The 13,982-nt window shown below is 42.5% G+C and overlaps 1 protein-coding gene across 6 annotated transcripts in view; it reads left to right on the top strand.

Annotated features, from left to right (window-relative positions):
- Positions 1-230: 230 nt before the first annotated feature.
- The window catches only part of PNPLA4 (patatin like phospholipase domain containing 4), a 98,899-nt gene continuing 85,147 nt past the window's right edge, over positions 231-13,982 (top strand). For 5 of the 6 annotated variants that reach the window (XM_030934696.1, XM_030934693.1, XM_030934695.1 and 2 more), the window contains exons 1-4: positions 240-388; positions 1,554-1,746; positions 5,504-5,598; positions 5,751-5,886. In XM_030934696.1, coding sequence (XP_030790556.1) covers positions 1,567-1,746; positions 5,504-5,598; positions 5,751-5,886 — 411 coding nt within the window. In that variant the 5' untranslated portion in view covers positions 240-388; positions 1,554-1,566. Of the gene's footprint in view, positions 389-1,553; positions 1,747-5,503; positions 5,599-5,750; positions 5,887-13,982 lie in introns of all 6 variants that reach the window. The other variant, XM_010353842.2, reaches the window with a different exon arrangement.

The following is a 13,982-nucleotide window of genomic DNA, read 5'->3' as shown; positions in this document are numbered from 1 at the left end:
CAGGTGAGGGCCAAGTAGCGTTAAAAGATACGCAGGGATTACAACGCCTCCCTAGGGCGTGGGTTAAAATGTCTCTCTAGATACTCGAAGATAACATGACTCTAAACGAGTAAGTCTTGCCTGCGCGAGAGCACGCTCCGGTCTAGCGGCCATCTTGAATCCAGAAGTTTAAATAGAGCAGGCGGGGCCGAGCGGACGCCTGCGTCGGCGCGATGACGTCACATGCCTGCGCGGGAGGCGGTACCGACCCCTGCCGCAGGACTTTCATGGGCGGGGTTGCGTAGAGCGTAGCTCTGCCTTGTTGGCGGAAGGGCGTTGAATGACGGTCGGGCCCCGCCATCTGCTTAAAGGGACTCGTTCAACAAGGAAGTGTCCCGGGGCTGCATTGGTACGGAGCCCTGGGGTCCAGCAAGGGTGTGCTCCTGCGGGACTGATACGGGGACCACCCCGGCTCCGCCGGCCTCCAAGCCGCCGGAGGGCACTGTGCCTGTGCTGGCTGGGCCTGGCCGCCTAGATGCTGAGCACCCAAACCTCTTCCCATCCCCATTTGCAGAAGTGGAATCAAAACTGGGGCTCGCCCCCGGATCGTTGACTGGGATTCAGTCTACGCGGACGCCAGCGCAGCCTGCGGCGGCCGAGCCTCCTGCCCTCACAGGGCCTGGCCGGGTGCATCAGGAACAGGCGGTCTTAGGTCCCTAAATTCGAGGCCCTGCAATGTGCCTCATCTTGGGGTCCCTGAATGGGGCCCTCGGGCCCCCAAGGAAACCCTGAGGCCTTCAGAATGGACAGCCTTGTGGAGGCACAATTTCATTCACGTGGGCAAGTAGTGCGCACTGAGGCATAGGAAAACACAATTTTCTATTTAGATGTGTTCCAAGTATAAAGTGGCGTGGCTGACATTTCATGGAGCCTTAAATTGCCTTCGCCAGTCATGACCTCAGTTAGTCTTCAGATACTTGGCAAAGAAATGTATTGCATTGTTGAGTGATTGCTTATTGCGTTACTGAGTGATTGTATTGGCGTTCATAAAAATATGGGTGCTCATAATAGAAATGGGGAACGGGAGTAGGGAACTATATTTGAAATTTTCTGATACACTTACCAAGAACAAATATATTGTTCATTTGGAATTTGATACGGTCTCTAATAATTTTCTGTTTCATAATGGTAGTGCCCCCCCCCACCCTGCAAAACGTTTCAAAGGGTCAAGAGAAAAGACCAAATGCCCTTGCCAATTGGAATGTATACATCTGTTTCTTGCCAAGTAATTAAATCGTAGATTGCGTAATCTATGTACCGAATAAATGTGGAATGTTGGGGTTTTTTTTTGTTTGTTTCTTTGTTTTTAATGTATGACTTGGGTCAAGGTGAGGAGGGAAAGAAAAGATTTCCTTGAAATATTCTTGTGTTTAATTAGAATTAATTGAAACCACTGTGCTTAAAACAGAGAATGATGTTAGAAGAAAGCCTTGGAACGATGATCAACATAAGACTACACAGTACGTGGGATAAACTATTCCAACTTACAGCATTTTTGCTTTTTGTATTGCCAGTGCTGCAGCTAGAATGAAGCACATCAACCTGTCATTTGCAGCGTGTGGATTTCTGGGCATTTACCACTTGGGGGCAGCATCTGCACTTTGCAGACATGGCAAAAAACTTCTGAAGGATGTCAAAGCTTTCGCTGGGGCGTCTGCGGGATCCTTGGTTGCTTCTGTTCTGCTAACTGCACCAGAAAAAATAGAGGTAATTAAGTAGTAACTTAGACTGTGTTGCTCATCAAGAAATTAAGACCCAAAGGCAAACATGAGCATTGACTCTACTAAGTTAACACGGCAGAGAATTAATCCTTTGCTTGGAAACAGAAAGGATTAGGACTTTTCTTTTAAGATGTAATTATTAGGGATCTGTGCTCTGGTTGTGGGAAAGATTATTTTGGGTGATAGTGAAATAAGGAAATAAAATGACATATTACTCTTGAGTTTTTATTTATCCTTAAGATTCCAGCTCTGTTCCTTTCAAGCAAAGGATATTTCTTCTTTCTATGATGAGAAGAGCATGGGGCCTGTTTTCAAGGCCTTGAACATGTGGGCAACAAGTCTCTACTCACTGCTACATAGAAATAGATATATAAATTAAAATGTGGGCATGCAATTTCTATTAAGTGGAATGGTATAGGAATTTAATTCTTTTTTAATTCTCACAGTAAGAGGAAGCTGTGAGTTCCAAGCAATTTATCCAGAAGTAATACAAATAAGTCTTCGTTCAGTATTTTATTTAATGCAATCTATGTTTTAAAAATCTGTTTTCTGCTATCCAGACAGTGATCAATCATTTACTGACTGTGAGAGCTGGATTCTGTAGTTGGAGGATATTATATTTGTTAATCATTACATACTTTAGCAGCTTTGAACAATAATGAAATAATAATTTAACACCCTCATGCCCAAGAATGAATTTCAGTCACATTTAAAATTCTAAAACTATGCAATTTTAATCATCAAAATCTCATTTCAGATCTTTTGTGAGCTGCTTATCAAAGGGAAGCTAGATTTGAGGCCAATCATTCAGAAATCCACTTATCTTCCTGTCTTTATATGGTTGATTTACAGGGAACTAGAAAACTGATTTAAAAACTGCAGAGATTAAACAGGATGAGAACCGTAAGCCATGCAAGGTATAAATGAGGTGGGAAAATTCCCCCTAAACTAGCAGATTCATATGCTTTGAATTACAAGCTACCTCCTTCCCATAACTGTGTTTCATTTTTGAAGCAGAGGACTCTCAGGGTGTTACTTCTTCCTTTTTACTGCAGTCTTTTCTTGAGCTGTGGCAAATCCTAAGCTTTGGAGTTATGTAGACTTGGTTTCCAATTCTCAGCAAATTAAAAAATGTATTATATGATTTAGAATTAACCTGATTTGGAAATACTGCAATAGTACAGCCACTTATACTTAACTGAAATTCTGCCATGTTAAGACATTGAATAATTTACCTGAATTGGAGAGTTGATGCCATCCTCTTCTCAGATTAGTTTACCTATTGTTATTTATTTTTTGCACTAAATGAGAGACTGGGTTGTGTTGTCTGATGGTGCTGGTATGATGAAAAGATGTCTTTATCTGGTGCTCCCATGGGAAGGTAGAAAATAATTTTCTTCGTTTCCTTAGGGCATCCTCATTTGTTCTTCTTCACAATAATTTTTCAGCCAAAGTAACCCTTTGACTTAAGGTTATTTTAGTTCCTTTATATTTAGCATCTGAAATAATCCACCTGTAGGATAGCCTTGAGTGTTTTTTAGCAAATGTTTCTACCTACTCAGATTCGTGTTTGCTTGGTTCTTCCTGATGATGTAAGTTCCTCAAGCTTTTTACTGTTGTGACAAATACGTGTGTAATTAATCTTGTTCCGAGCTTATGCATGAATAATTAAGAGGAGCACCTGATACGGGGCATGTTTTAAGTGGTAGGCAAATTTAGACGTTGATGTGGAAGAACTCAATGCTGCAAGTCTTTCCTCTGCCCTCACAATTTGCGAGGAAGCCATGGTGCTAGACTCAGTGGGGAACTCAAAGATGAATAGGTCCATCTTTAATAAGTTTACAGTCTGGTCCGGGCTATGGAGAGTATTGAATATAACTAAAATTAGTACAAAGAAATAGGCTAGATGGGTAGTCTAGCTCAGTAGAATGAACATACATTTGGTGGGGCTACCCCCATTTCTCACCCAGGAGCTTCCTGCAGCCTATATCCGTTCAAGCTCTCTACAATCCACCTACCTCATAGCACTTAGAGTGATGTCACCCAAAGGTATATCTGATCACCTCATTACCCCTGGGGCAGAGGCTGTCTGTTGACTTAGGATAATGTGACCCACGTTTCTCAGCTTGTATCACAAGGCCCCATGTGACTTAGCCCTACTTATGGCTTGCCATAGGGATGCATTTCAGCTCTGTGCCCGTCTCAGAGTTGTTCTTGCTGTTGTTTTTACTATCCTCTGCTTTCACCTTCATCCCCTGCCCAACTCCTGTTTAAGTTTAAGTCCCAGCCTGGGTGTCAAATTGGAGGGAAACCTTTGGCAACCCACGAGGTTGGAGGTTGACACACACCATATTCATTTCCTGTTGCTGCTTTGCAAAGGACCTTCAACTTAGTGGCTTAAAACAGCATGTGTTTATCATCTTCCAACTCTGGAGGTCTTAAGTCTAAAAGGGTCTCACTGAGCTAAAATCAAAATGTCCTTGCTCACTCTCTCCAGAGGCTCCAGGGGAGAATCCATTTCCTTACCTTTTCCAGTTTCTGGAGGGTGCCCAGACTCCTTGGCTCCTGACCCCTTCCTTGATTTCTAAAGCCATAAGCACAGCATCTTCAAATCTCTCCAACTCTACCTCTCCTACCTCCCTCCTTCCCTTACAAGAACCCTTTTGATGACACTGGTCCTACCCAGGTCATCCAGGATTATCTCCTCATCTCAAGGTCCTTAATTGGCTCTACGAAGTCCCTTTTAACAAAGGTCTCCTAGTCACAGGTTCCAGGGACTAGAATGTGGATATCTTTGTGGGGAGAGGAGAGACCACTGCAATAATATAGCCACTTAATTGAAATTCTGCAATGTTAAGACATTGAATAATTTACCTGAATTTGAGACTTGATGTCCTCATATTCTCAAATTAGTTTACCTGTTATTATTTATTTTTTGCACTAAATGAGAGCCAAACACACCCTCGTGGGGGCTCTCATAGCCCTCTGTCACCTGCTCTTGGAGGCACTTATGAATCTCATGAGGACAGTTTCTTTGTATCTTGTCCTGTCCAAGTCCCAGTGCCTAGCCAAGTATGTGGTGTCCAGTTAGTTGCCAAATTAATTCATTATTTAATTCAAAAGAGACTTGGGTGTAAATCCTGGCTCTGAGACTCATTTTTAGTGAGATATTGGGATAGGTACTTGAACTCTCCAATCCTCCGTTTTCTTATCTGTCAAGTGGGATGGTTATACCCACTTTGCAGGGTGATGTGAAGATGAACTGACAGTGTCACCTCTGTGGATCCCAGTCCAGGGTAGACAGAGCATCGCTGAAAGACTTTATAAAATACCAGTGCCCAAGATGAATCTCCGATGACTGGTTCAGTCTGTGCAAACCATAGACGTCACCACTCCTATTTCTGTCACTGGTGCTGTCATTTGTAATCAGCTTTGTTGCAGGGTTGTAATCAAACTGCTGCTGAGACCACAAAATAGGTGTGGGAGAGAAGGTTAATTGCGCTGAGGAAACCTTTTGAAGAATGTGCTCAATTAAAATTCAGATTGAGCCTTCAAGGATTTTTCAGATGGGGCAAATGCCATTTAAGGTGCTTTACAAAGGAAAAAACAAAAAAGATTAGAATTTTGAGAGTGTATACCTTGCAAAGGGCCTGAGAGTGGTGGGTGAGGCCCCGGCCAGGTGGGGAATTTGCACACCTTTAATAACGATACATAGGGTCACTTCTTAATTTTCTTTTTTTTAGGAATGTAACCAATTTACCTACAAGTTTGCCAAAGAAATCAGAAGGCAGTCTTTTGGGGCAGTAACACCCGGTTATGACTTCATGGCCCAACTAAGGTATACAGAGTACATTTTGCCCAAAAGTACATGGAGACAGAATGTTGACGACTCTCTGTACAAACAGTGGCAAGCTCAGCATTCTCTCTTGTAAAATATTTACAGGGCGTTCAATAATTAAAGGTGAATGATGCAGATTGCTTTTTCTTTAGAAGTGGAATGGAGTCGATTCTTCCTCCCAATGCTCACGAGCTGGCCCAGAACCGACTGCATGTATCCATCACCAACACCAGAACCAGAGAAAATCACTTAGTCTCCACTTTTTCCTCCAGGGAGGACCTCATTAAGGTAATAAAGCCATGTTTCCTATTTGAAGAAATCAGCAAGTGCTGATTTCAATACTTTATATAAAAGTAATGAGTATTACCATGGTCTTTAGATCCTGTGTCTCTTATCAGGCCCGATAGATGGTTGAGTGCTCAGTAAATTACGTGTTTGATGAAAGTATTCACCAGGATCCCTCCTGAGGCCGCCTCATGATGCACTGTGATCCAAAGGCTCCCTGTACTTGTTCAGTGTCTTCCTGCAATGTTCAGATCTCACATTGATTATGTGAAGCAAGTCGCTGATGCAATTTAGTAGCAATAATAATTCCCGAAATCTATGTGGCTAATACTTTGGAGTGTATGTAGGGTTTTTAACATGTACTCTCTTATTCAGTCCTTCAAGTCCTTCTGTAAATCAGGTAGGATAGGTGTTATTGTGACCCTTTTATGTTTTTGTTTTTGTTTTTGTTTTGAGATGGAGTCTCGCTCTGTTGCCCAGGTTGGAGTGCAGTGGTGCAATCTTGGCTCATTGCAACCTCTGTCTCCTAGGTTCAAGCAATTCTCCTGCCTCAGCCTCCTGAGTAGCTGGGATTACAGGCATGTACCACCACGTCCACCTACTTTTTGTATTTTTAGTAGAGACAGGGTTTCACCATGTTGGCCAGGCCAGTCTTGAACTACTGACCTCAAATGATCTGCCCGCCTGGGCCCCCCAAAGTGCTAGAATTACAGGCGTGAGCCACCGCACCTGATCCCTTTTATGTTTTTAACAGAGAAGTGAATGAAAAGATTTTATATGATGTATGTACCAATGTACCTAAGATTATCCTGCGTGGCAGTGGGAGCCAATTCTGGTACCCAGGTCTCTTAACTTTTCAATCTAATATTCCATTTTGTTTCTTCCATTTTGTTCTGATGTCTTTCTGTCCAAACACATTTGAAAGTTGGTTGGTTGAGAATTCATTATCTCTGGGAAATACTTCAGCTGATTGATTTCCAAATACCAATGTGCCTGCTGTGGTAATACACTGAATATTTGTAGGGTGGAAAGAGTGTATTTCTTTTGGAATTTTTTCTTGTTTTTCCCTCTAGTGCAAATCATAACAAGCCTCAGGTAATAGGGAGGATGTATGTTTTCATACAGCGGAAGGTAATGGGTTGAGAGTAAGTGGTAAAATTCCATATATTTGGATGCTGTCATTTGAAATACTTAATGAAATGTTGAATTCACAAGTAAAATTACTTGGCCACTTAATAGGTTAGAATATTTTTCCTCAATATCCCTATTACGTCAGTCTGTCACTTACAAGTTAAGAGTCTTTCTATCTTATAAGAAGACATTATTCTGGGGGGCGGAGCAAGATGGCCGAATAGGAACAGCTCCAGTCTCCAACTCCCAGCGCGAGTGACACAGAAGACCGGTGATTTCTGCATTTTCAACTGAGGTACTGGGGTCATCTCACTAGGGAGTGCCGGACAATCGGTGCTGGTCAGCTGCTGCAGCCTGACCAGCGAGAGCTGAAGCAGGGCGAGGCATCGCCTCACCTGGAAGCGCAAGGGGGAAGGGGATCCGTTTTCCTAGCCAGGGGAACTGAGACACACAACACCTGGAAAATCGGGTAACTCCCACCCCAATACTGCACTGTAAGCATACAGGCACACCAGGAGAATATATCCCACACCTGGCCGGGAGGGTCCCACGCCCACGAAGCCTCCCTCACTGCTAACACATCAGTCTGCCGCGATCTATCCGCAAGGCAGCAGCGAGGCTGGGGGAGGGGCGCCCGCCATTGCTGAGGCTTAAGTAGATAAACAAAGCCGCTGGGAAGCTCGAACTGGGTGGAGCTCACAGCAGCTCAAGGAAGCCTGCCTGTCTTTGTAGTCTCCACCTCTGGGGACAGCGCACAGCTGAAGACCAACAGGGGAAGTAGCGGGAGCCGGTGCAGACGCGAACGACTCTGTCTGACAGCTTTGGGGAGAGCCGCGGATCTCCCAACGCGGAGGTTGAGATCTAAGAACGGACAGACTGCCTGCTCAGGTGTGTCCCTGACCCCTGAGTAGCCTAGCTGGGAGAAATCCCCCACTAGGGGCAGTCTGACACCCCACACCTCACAGGGTGGAGTACACCCCTGAGAGGAAACTTCCAAAGGAAGAATCAGACAGGTACACTCGCTGTTCAGCAATATTCTATCTTCGGCAACCTCTGCTGCTGATACCCAGGCAAACAGGGTCTGGAGTGGACCTCAAGCAATCTCCAACAGACCAACAGACAGTCCTTCTGACTGTCAGAAGGAAAACTATCAAACAGGAAGGACACCTATACCAAAACCCCATCAGTACGTCACCACCATCAAAGACCAGAGACAGATAAAACCACAAAGATGGGGAAGAAGCAGGGCAGAAAAGCTGGAAATTCAAAAAATAAGAGCGCATCTCCCCCTGCAAAGGAGCGCAGCCCATCGCCAGCAACGGATCAAAGCTGGTCAGAGAATGACTTGGACGAGAGGAGAGAAGAAGGCTTCAGTCCATCAAACTTCTCAGAGCTAAAGGAGGAATTACGTACCCAGCGCAAAGAAACTAAAAATCTTGAAAAAAGAGTGGAAGAATTGACAGCTAGACTCATTAATGCAGAGAAGATCATAAACGAAATGACAGAGATGAAAACCATGACACGAGAAATACGTGACAAATGCACAAGCTTCAGTAACCGACTCGATCAACTGGAAGAAAGAGTATCAGCGATTGAAGATCAAATGAATGAAATGAAGCGAGAAGAGAAACCAAAAGAAAAAAGAAGAAAAAGAAATGAGCAAAGCCTGCAAGAAGTATGGGATTACATAAAAAGACCAAATCTACGTCTGATTGGGGTGCCTGAAAGTGAGGGGGAAAATGGAACCAAGTTGGAAAACACTCTTCAGGATATCATCCAGGAGAACTTCCCCAACCTAGTAGGGCAGGCCAACATTCAAATTCAGGAAATACAGAGAACGCCACAAAGATACTCCTCCAGAAGAGCAACTCCAAGACACATAATTGCCAGATTCACCAAAGTTGAAATGAAGGAAAAAATCTTAAGGGCAGCCAGAGAGAAAGGTCGGGTTACCCACAAAGGGAAGCCCATCAGACTAACAGCAGATCTCTCGGCAGAAACTCTACAAGCCAGAAGAGAGTGGGGGCCAATATTCAACGTTCTTAAAGAAAAGAATTTTAAACCCAGAATTTCATATCCAGCCAAACTAAGTTTCATAAGTGAAGGAGAAATAAAATCCTTTACAGATAAGCAAATGCTTAGAGATTTTGTCACCACCAGGCCTGCCTTACAAGAGACCCTGAAGGAAGCCCTAAACATGGAAAGGAACAACCGATACCAGCCATCGCAAAAACATGCCAAAATGTAAAGACCATCGAGGCTAGGAAGAAACTGCATCAACTAACGAGCAAAATAACCAGTTAATATCACAATGGCAGGATCAAGTTCACACATAACAATATTAACCTTAAATGTTAATGGACTAAATGCTCCAATTAAAAGACACAGACTGGCAAACTGGATAAAGAGTCAAGACCCATCAGTCTGCTGTATTCAGGAGACCCATCTCACATGCAGAGACATACATAGGCTCAAAATAAAGGGATGGAGGAAGATCTACCAAGCAAATGGAGAACAAAAAAAAGCAGGGGTTGCAATCCTTGTCTCTGATAAAACAGACTTTAAACCATCAAAGATCAAAAGAGATAAAGAAGGCCATTACATAATGGTAAAGGGATCAATTCAACAGGAAGAGCTAACTCTCCTAAATATATATGCACCCAATACAGGAGCACCCAGATTCATAAAGCAAGTCCTTAGAGACTTACAAAGAGACTTAGACTCCCATACAATAATAATGGGAGACTTCAACACTCCACTGTCAACATTAGACAGATCAACGAGACAGAAAGTTAACAAGGATATCCAGGAATTGAACTCATCTCTGCACCAAGCGGACCTAATAGACATCTATAGAACTCTCCACCCCAACTCAACAGAATATACATTCTTCTCAGCACCACATCGCACTTATTCCAAAATTGACCACATAATTGGAAGTAAAGCACTCCTCAGCAAATGTAAAAGAACAGAAATTATAACAAACTGTCTCTCAGACCACAGTGCAATCAAACTAGAACTCAGGACTAAGAAACTCAATCAAAACCGCTCAACTACATGGAAACTGAACAACCTGCTCCTGAATGACTACTGGGTACATAACGAAATGAAAGCGGAAATAAAGATGTTCTTTGAAACCAATGAGAACAAAGATACAACATACCAGAATCTCTGGGACACATTTAAAGCAGTGTGTAGAGGGAAATTTATAGCACTAAATGCCCACAAGAGAAAGCAGGAAAGATCTAAAATTGACACTCTAACATCACAATTAAAAGAACTAGAGAGGCAAGAGCAAACACATTCAAAAGCTATCAGAAGGCAAGAAATAACTAAGATCAGAGCTAAACTGAAGGAGATAGAGACACAAAAAGCCCTCCAAAAAATCAATGAATCCAGGAGTTGGTTTTTTGAAAAGATCAACAAAATTGACAGACCGCTAGCAAGGCTAATAAAGAAGAAAAGAGAGAGGAATCAAATAGATGCAATAAAAAATGATAAAGGGGATATCACCACTGACCCCACAGAAATACAAACTACCATCAGAGAATACTATAAACGCCTCTACGCAAATCAACTAGAAAATCTAGAAGAAATGGATAATTTCCTGGACACTTACACTCTCCCAAGGCTAAACCAGGAAGAAGTTGAATCCCTGAATAGACCAATAGCAGGCTCTGAAATTGAGGCAACAATTAATAGCCTACCCACCAAAAAAAGTCCAGGACCAGATGGATTCACAGCTGAATTCTACCAGAGGTACAAGGAGGAGCTGGTACCATTCCTTCTGAAACTATTCCAATCAATAGAAAAAGAGGGAATCCTCCCGAACTCATTTTATGAGGCCAACATCATCCTGATACCAAAGCCTGGCAGAGACACAACAAAAAAAGAGAATTTTAGACCAATGTCCCTGATGAACATTGATGCAAAAATTCTCAATAAAATACTGGCAAACCGGATTCAGCAGCACATCAAAAAGCTGATCCACCATGATCAAGTGGGCTTCATCCCTGGGATGCAAGGCTGGTTCAACATTCGCAAATCAATAAACGTAATCCAGCATATAAATAGAACCAAAGACAAGAACCACATGATTGTCTCAATACATGCAGAAAAGGCTTTTGACAAAATTCAACAGCCCTTCATGCTAAAAACGCTCAATAAATTCGGTATTGATGGAACGTACCTCAAAATAATAAGAGCTATTTATGACAAACCCACAGCTAATATCATACTGAATGGGCAAAAACTGGAAAAATTCCCTTTGAAAACTGGCACAAGACAGGGATGCCCTCTCTCACCACTCCTATTCAACATAGTGTTGGAAGTTCTGGCTAGGGCAATCAGGCAAGAGAAAGAAATCAAGGGTATCCAGTTAGGAAAAGAAGAAGTCAAATTGTCCCTGTTTGCAGATGACATGATTGTATATTTAGAAAACCCCATCGTCTCAGCCCAAAATCTCCTTAAGCTGATAAGCAACTTCAGCAAAGTCTCAGGATACAAAATTAATGTGCAAAAATCACAAGCATTCTTATACACCAGCAACAGACAAGCAGAGAGCCAAATCAGGAATGAACTTCCATTCACAATTGCTTCAAAGAGAATAAAATACCTAGGAATCCAGCTTACAAGGGATGTAAAGGACCTCTTCAAGGAGAACTACAAACCACTGCTCAGTGAAATAAAAGAGGACACAAACAAATGGAAGAACATACCATGCTCATGGATAGGAAGAATCAATATCGTGAAAATGGCCATACTCCCCAAGGTTATTTATAGATTCAATGCCATCCCCATCAAGCTACCAATGAGTTTCTTCACAGAATTGGAAAAAACTGCTTTAAAGTTCATATGGAACCAAAAAAGAGCCCGCATTGCCAAGACAATCCTAAGTCAAAAAGACAAAGCTGGAGGCGTCACGCTACCTGACTTCAAACTATACTACAAGGCTACAGTAACCAAAACAGCATGGTACTGGTACCAAAACAGAGATATAGACCAATGGAACAGAACAGAGTCCTCAGAAATAATACCGCACATCTACAGCCATCTGATCTTTGACAAACCTGAGAGAAACAAGAAATGGGGAAAGGATTCCCTATTTAATAAATGGTGCTGGGCAAATTGGCTAGCCATAAGTAGAAAGCTGAAACTGGATCCTTTCCTTACTCCTTATACGAAGATTAATTCAAGATGGATTAGAGACTTAAATGTTAGACCTAATACCATAAAAACCCTAGAAGAAAATCTAGGTAGTACCATTCAGGACATAGGCATGGGCAAGGACTTCATGTCTAAAACACCAAAAGCAACGGCAGCAAAAGCCAAAATTGACAAATGGGATCTAATTAAACTAAAGAGCTTTTGCACAGCAAAAGAAACTACCATCAGAGTGAACAGGCAACCTACAGAATGGGAGAAAATTTTTGCAACCTACTCATCTGACAAAGGGCTAATATCCAGAATCTACAAAGAACTCAAACAAATATACGAGAAAAAAACAAACAACCCCATCAAAAAGTGGGGAAAGGATATGAACAGACATTTCTCAAAAGAAGATATTCATACAGCCAACAGACACATGAAAAAATGCTCATCATCACTCGCCATCAGAGAAATGCAAATCAAAACCACAATGAGATACCATCTCACACCAGTTAGAATGGCAATCATTAAGAAGTCAGGAAACAACAGGTGTTGGAGAGGATGTGGAGAATTAGGAACACTTTTACACTGTTGGTGGGATTGTAAACTAGTTCAACCATTATGGAAAACAGTATGGCAATTCCTCAAGGATCTAGAACTAGATGTACCATATGACCCAGCCATCCCACTACTGGGTATATACCCAAAGGATTATAAATTATTCTACTACAAAGACACATGTACACGTATGTTTATTGCGGCACTATTCACAATAGCAAAGACTTGGAATCAACCCAAATGTCCATCTGTGACAGACTGGATTAAGAAAATGTGGCACATATACACCATGGAATACTATGCAGCCATAAAAAAGGATGAGTTTGCGTCCTTTGTAGGGACATGGATGCAGCTGGAAACCATCATTCTTAGCAAACTATCACAAGAACAGAAAACCAAACACCGCATGTTCTTACTCATAGGTGGGAACTGAACAATGAGATCACTTGGACTCGGGAAGGGGAACATCACGCACTGGGGCCTATCATGGGGAGGGGGGAGGGGGGAGGAGGGAGGGATTGCATTGGGGAGTTATACATGATATAAATGATGAATTGATGGGTGCTGACGAGTTGATGGGTGCAGCACACCAACATGGCATAAGTATACATATGTAACAAACCTGCACGTTATGCACATGTACCCTAGAACTTAAAGTATAATTCAAAAAAAAAAAAAAGACATTATTCTGTAATCTCATTACAATATTATGTAGATTTGACAGTGTAAGGGAAGAGCTGGGCAACCCATGCTAAGTGGTCCTAAGTCATCAATGTCCAATACAGACAGATAAGGCTTGCGGTGGGCAGACATGCATCTTCGTGTTTATCTAGGAACAGACTATGTGCTCTTGTGACATAAAATGAGAGGGATTCTGCCCCCAGCTTTCTCTTTCTCATGGAGTCCATCCCTGGCTTCTCTGTCTATAATGACAGAACTCTCAGCCCCTGATCTCCCTACATCCCTCCTGATTTACATATCACTCTTTAGCATGCTACCTCTTTACTGCTGTCCTGTTTAGCTTTTATTGTCCATCCTCCTTCACCAGAATGTAAGCTCCAAGAGGCAGGGCTTTCTCTGGTTTGCTCACTGCTACAGCCCAGTACCTGCCACACTGCCAGCCATTGTGTAGGCACTCTGTAATATGTGTGAAATGAATGGATATGAACCAAAGTTGTATCTGTTACACTGGCTTGATTTAAAACAAAAGAAAAGAAAGAAGCTGGGCCCTCCGTACTCTATGACCCGGGCAAAATCACATA

This window comes from Rhinopithecus roxellana, chromosome 7 (assembly GCF_007565055.1).
Source record: "Rhinopithecus roxellana isolate Shanxi Qingling chromosome 7, ASM756505v1, whole genome shotgun sequence".
Lineage (NCBI taxonomy): Eukaryota > Metazoa > Chordata > Mammalia > Primates > Cercopithecidae > Rhinopithecus > Rhinopithecus roxellana.
Note: the sequence above shows the minus strand (reverse complement) of the source record. Positions and strands in the feature narration are given on the sequence as shown.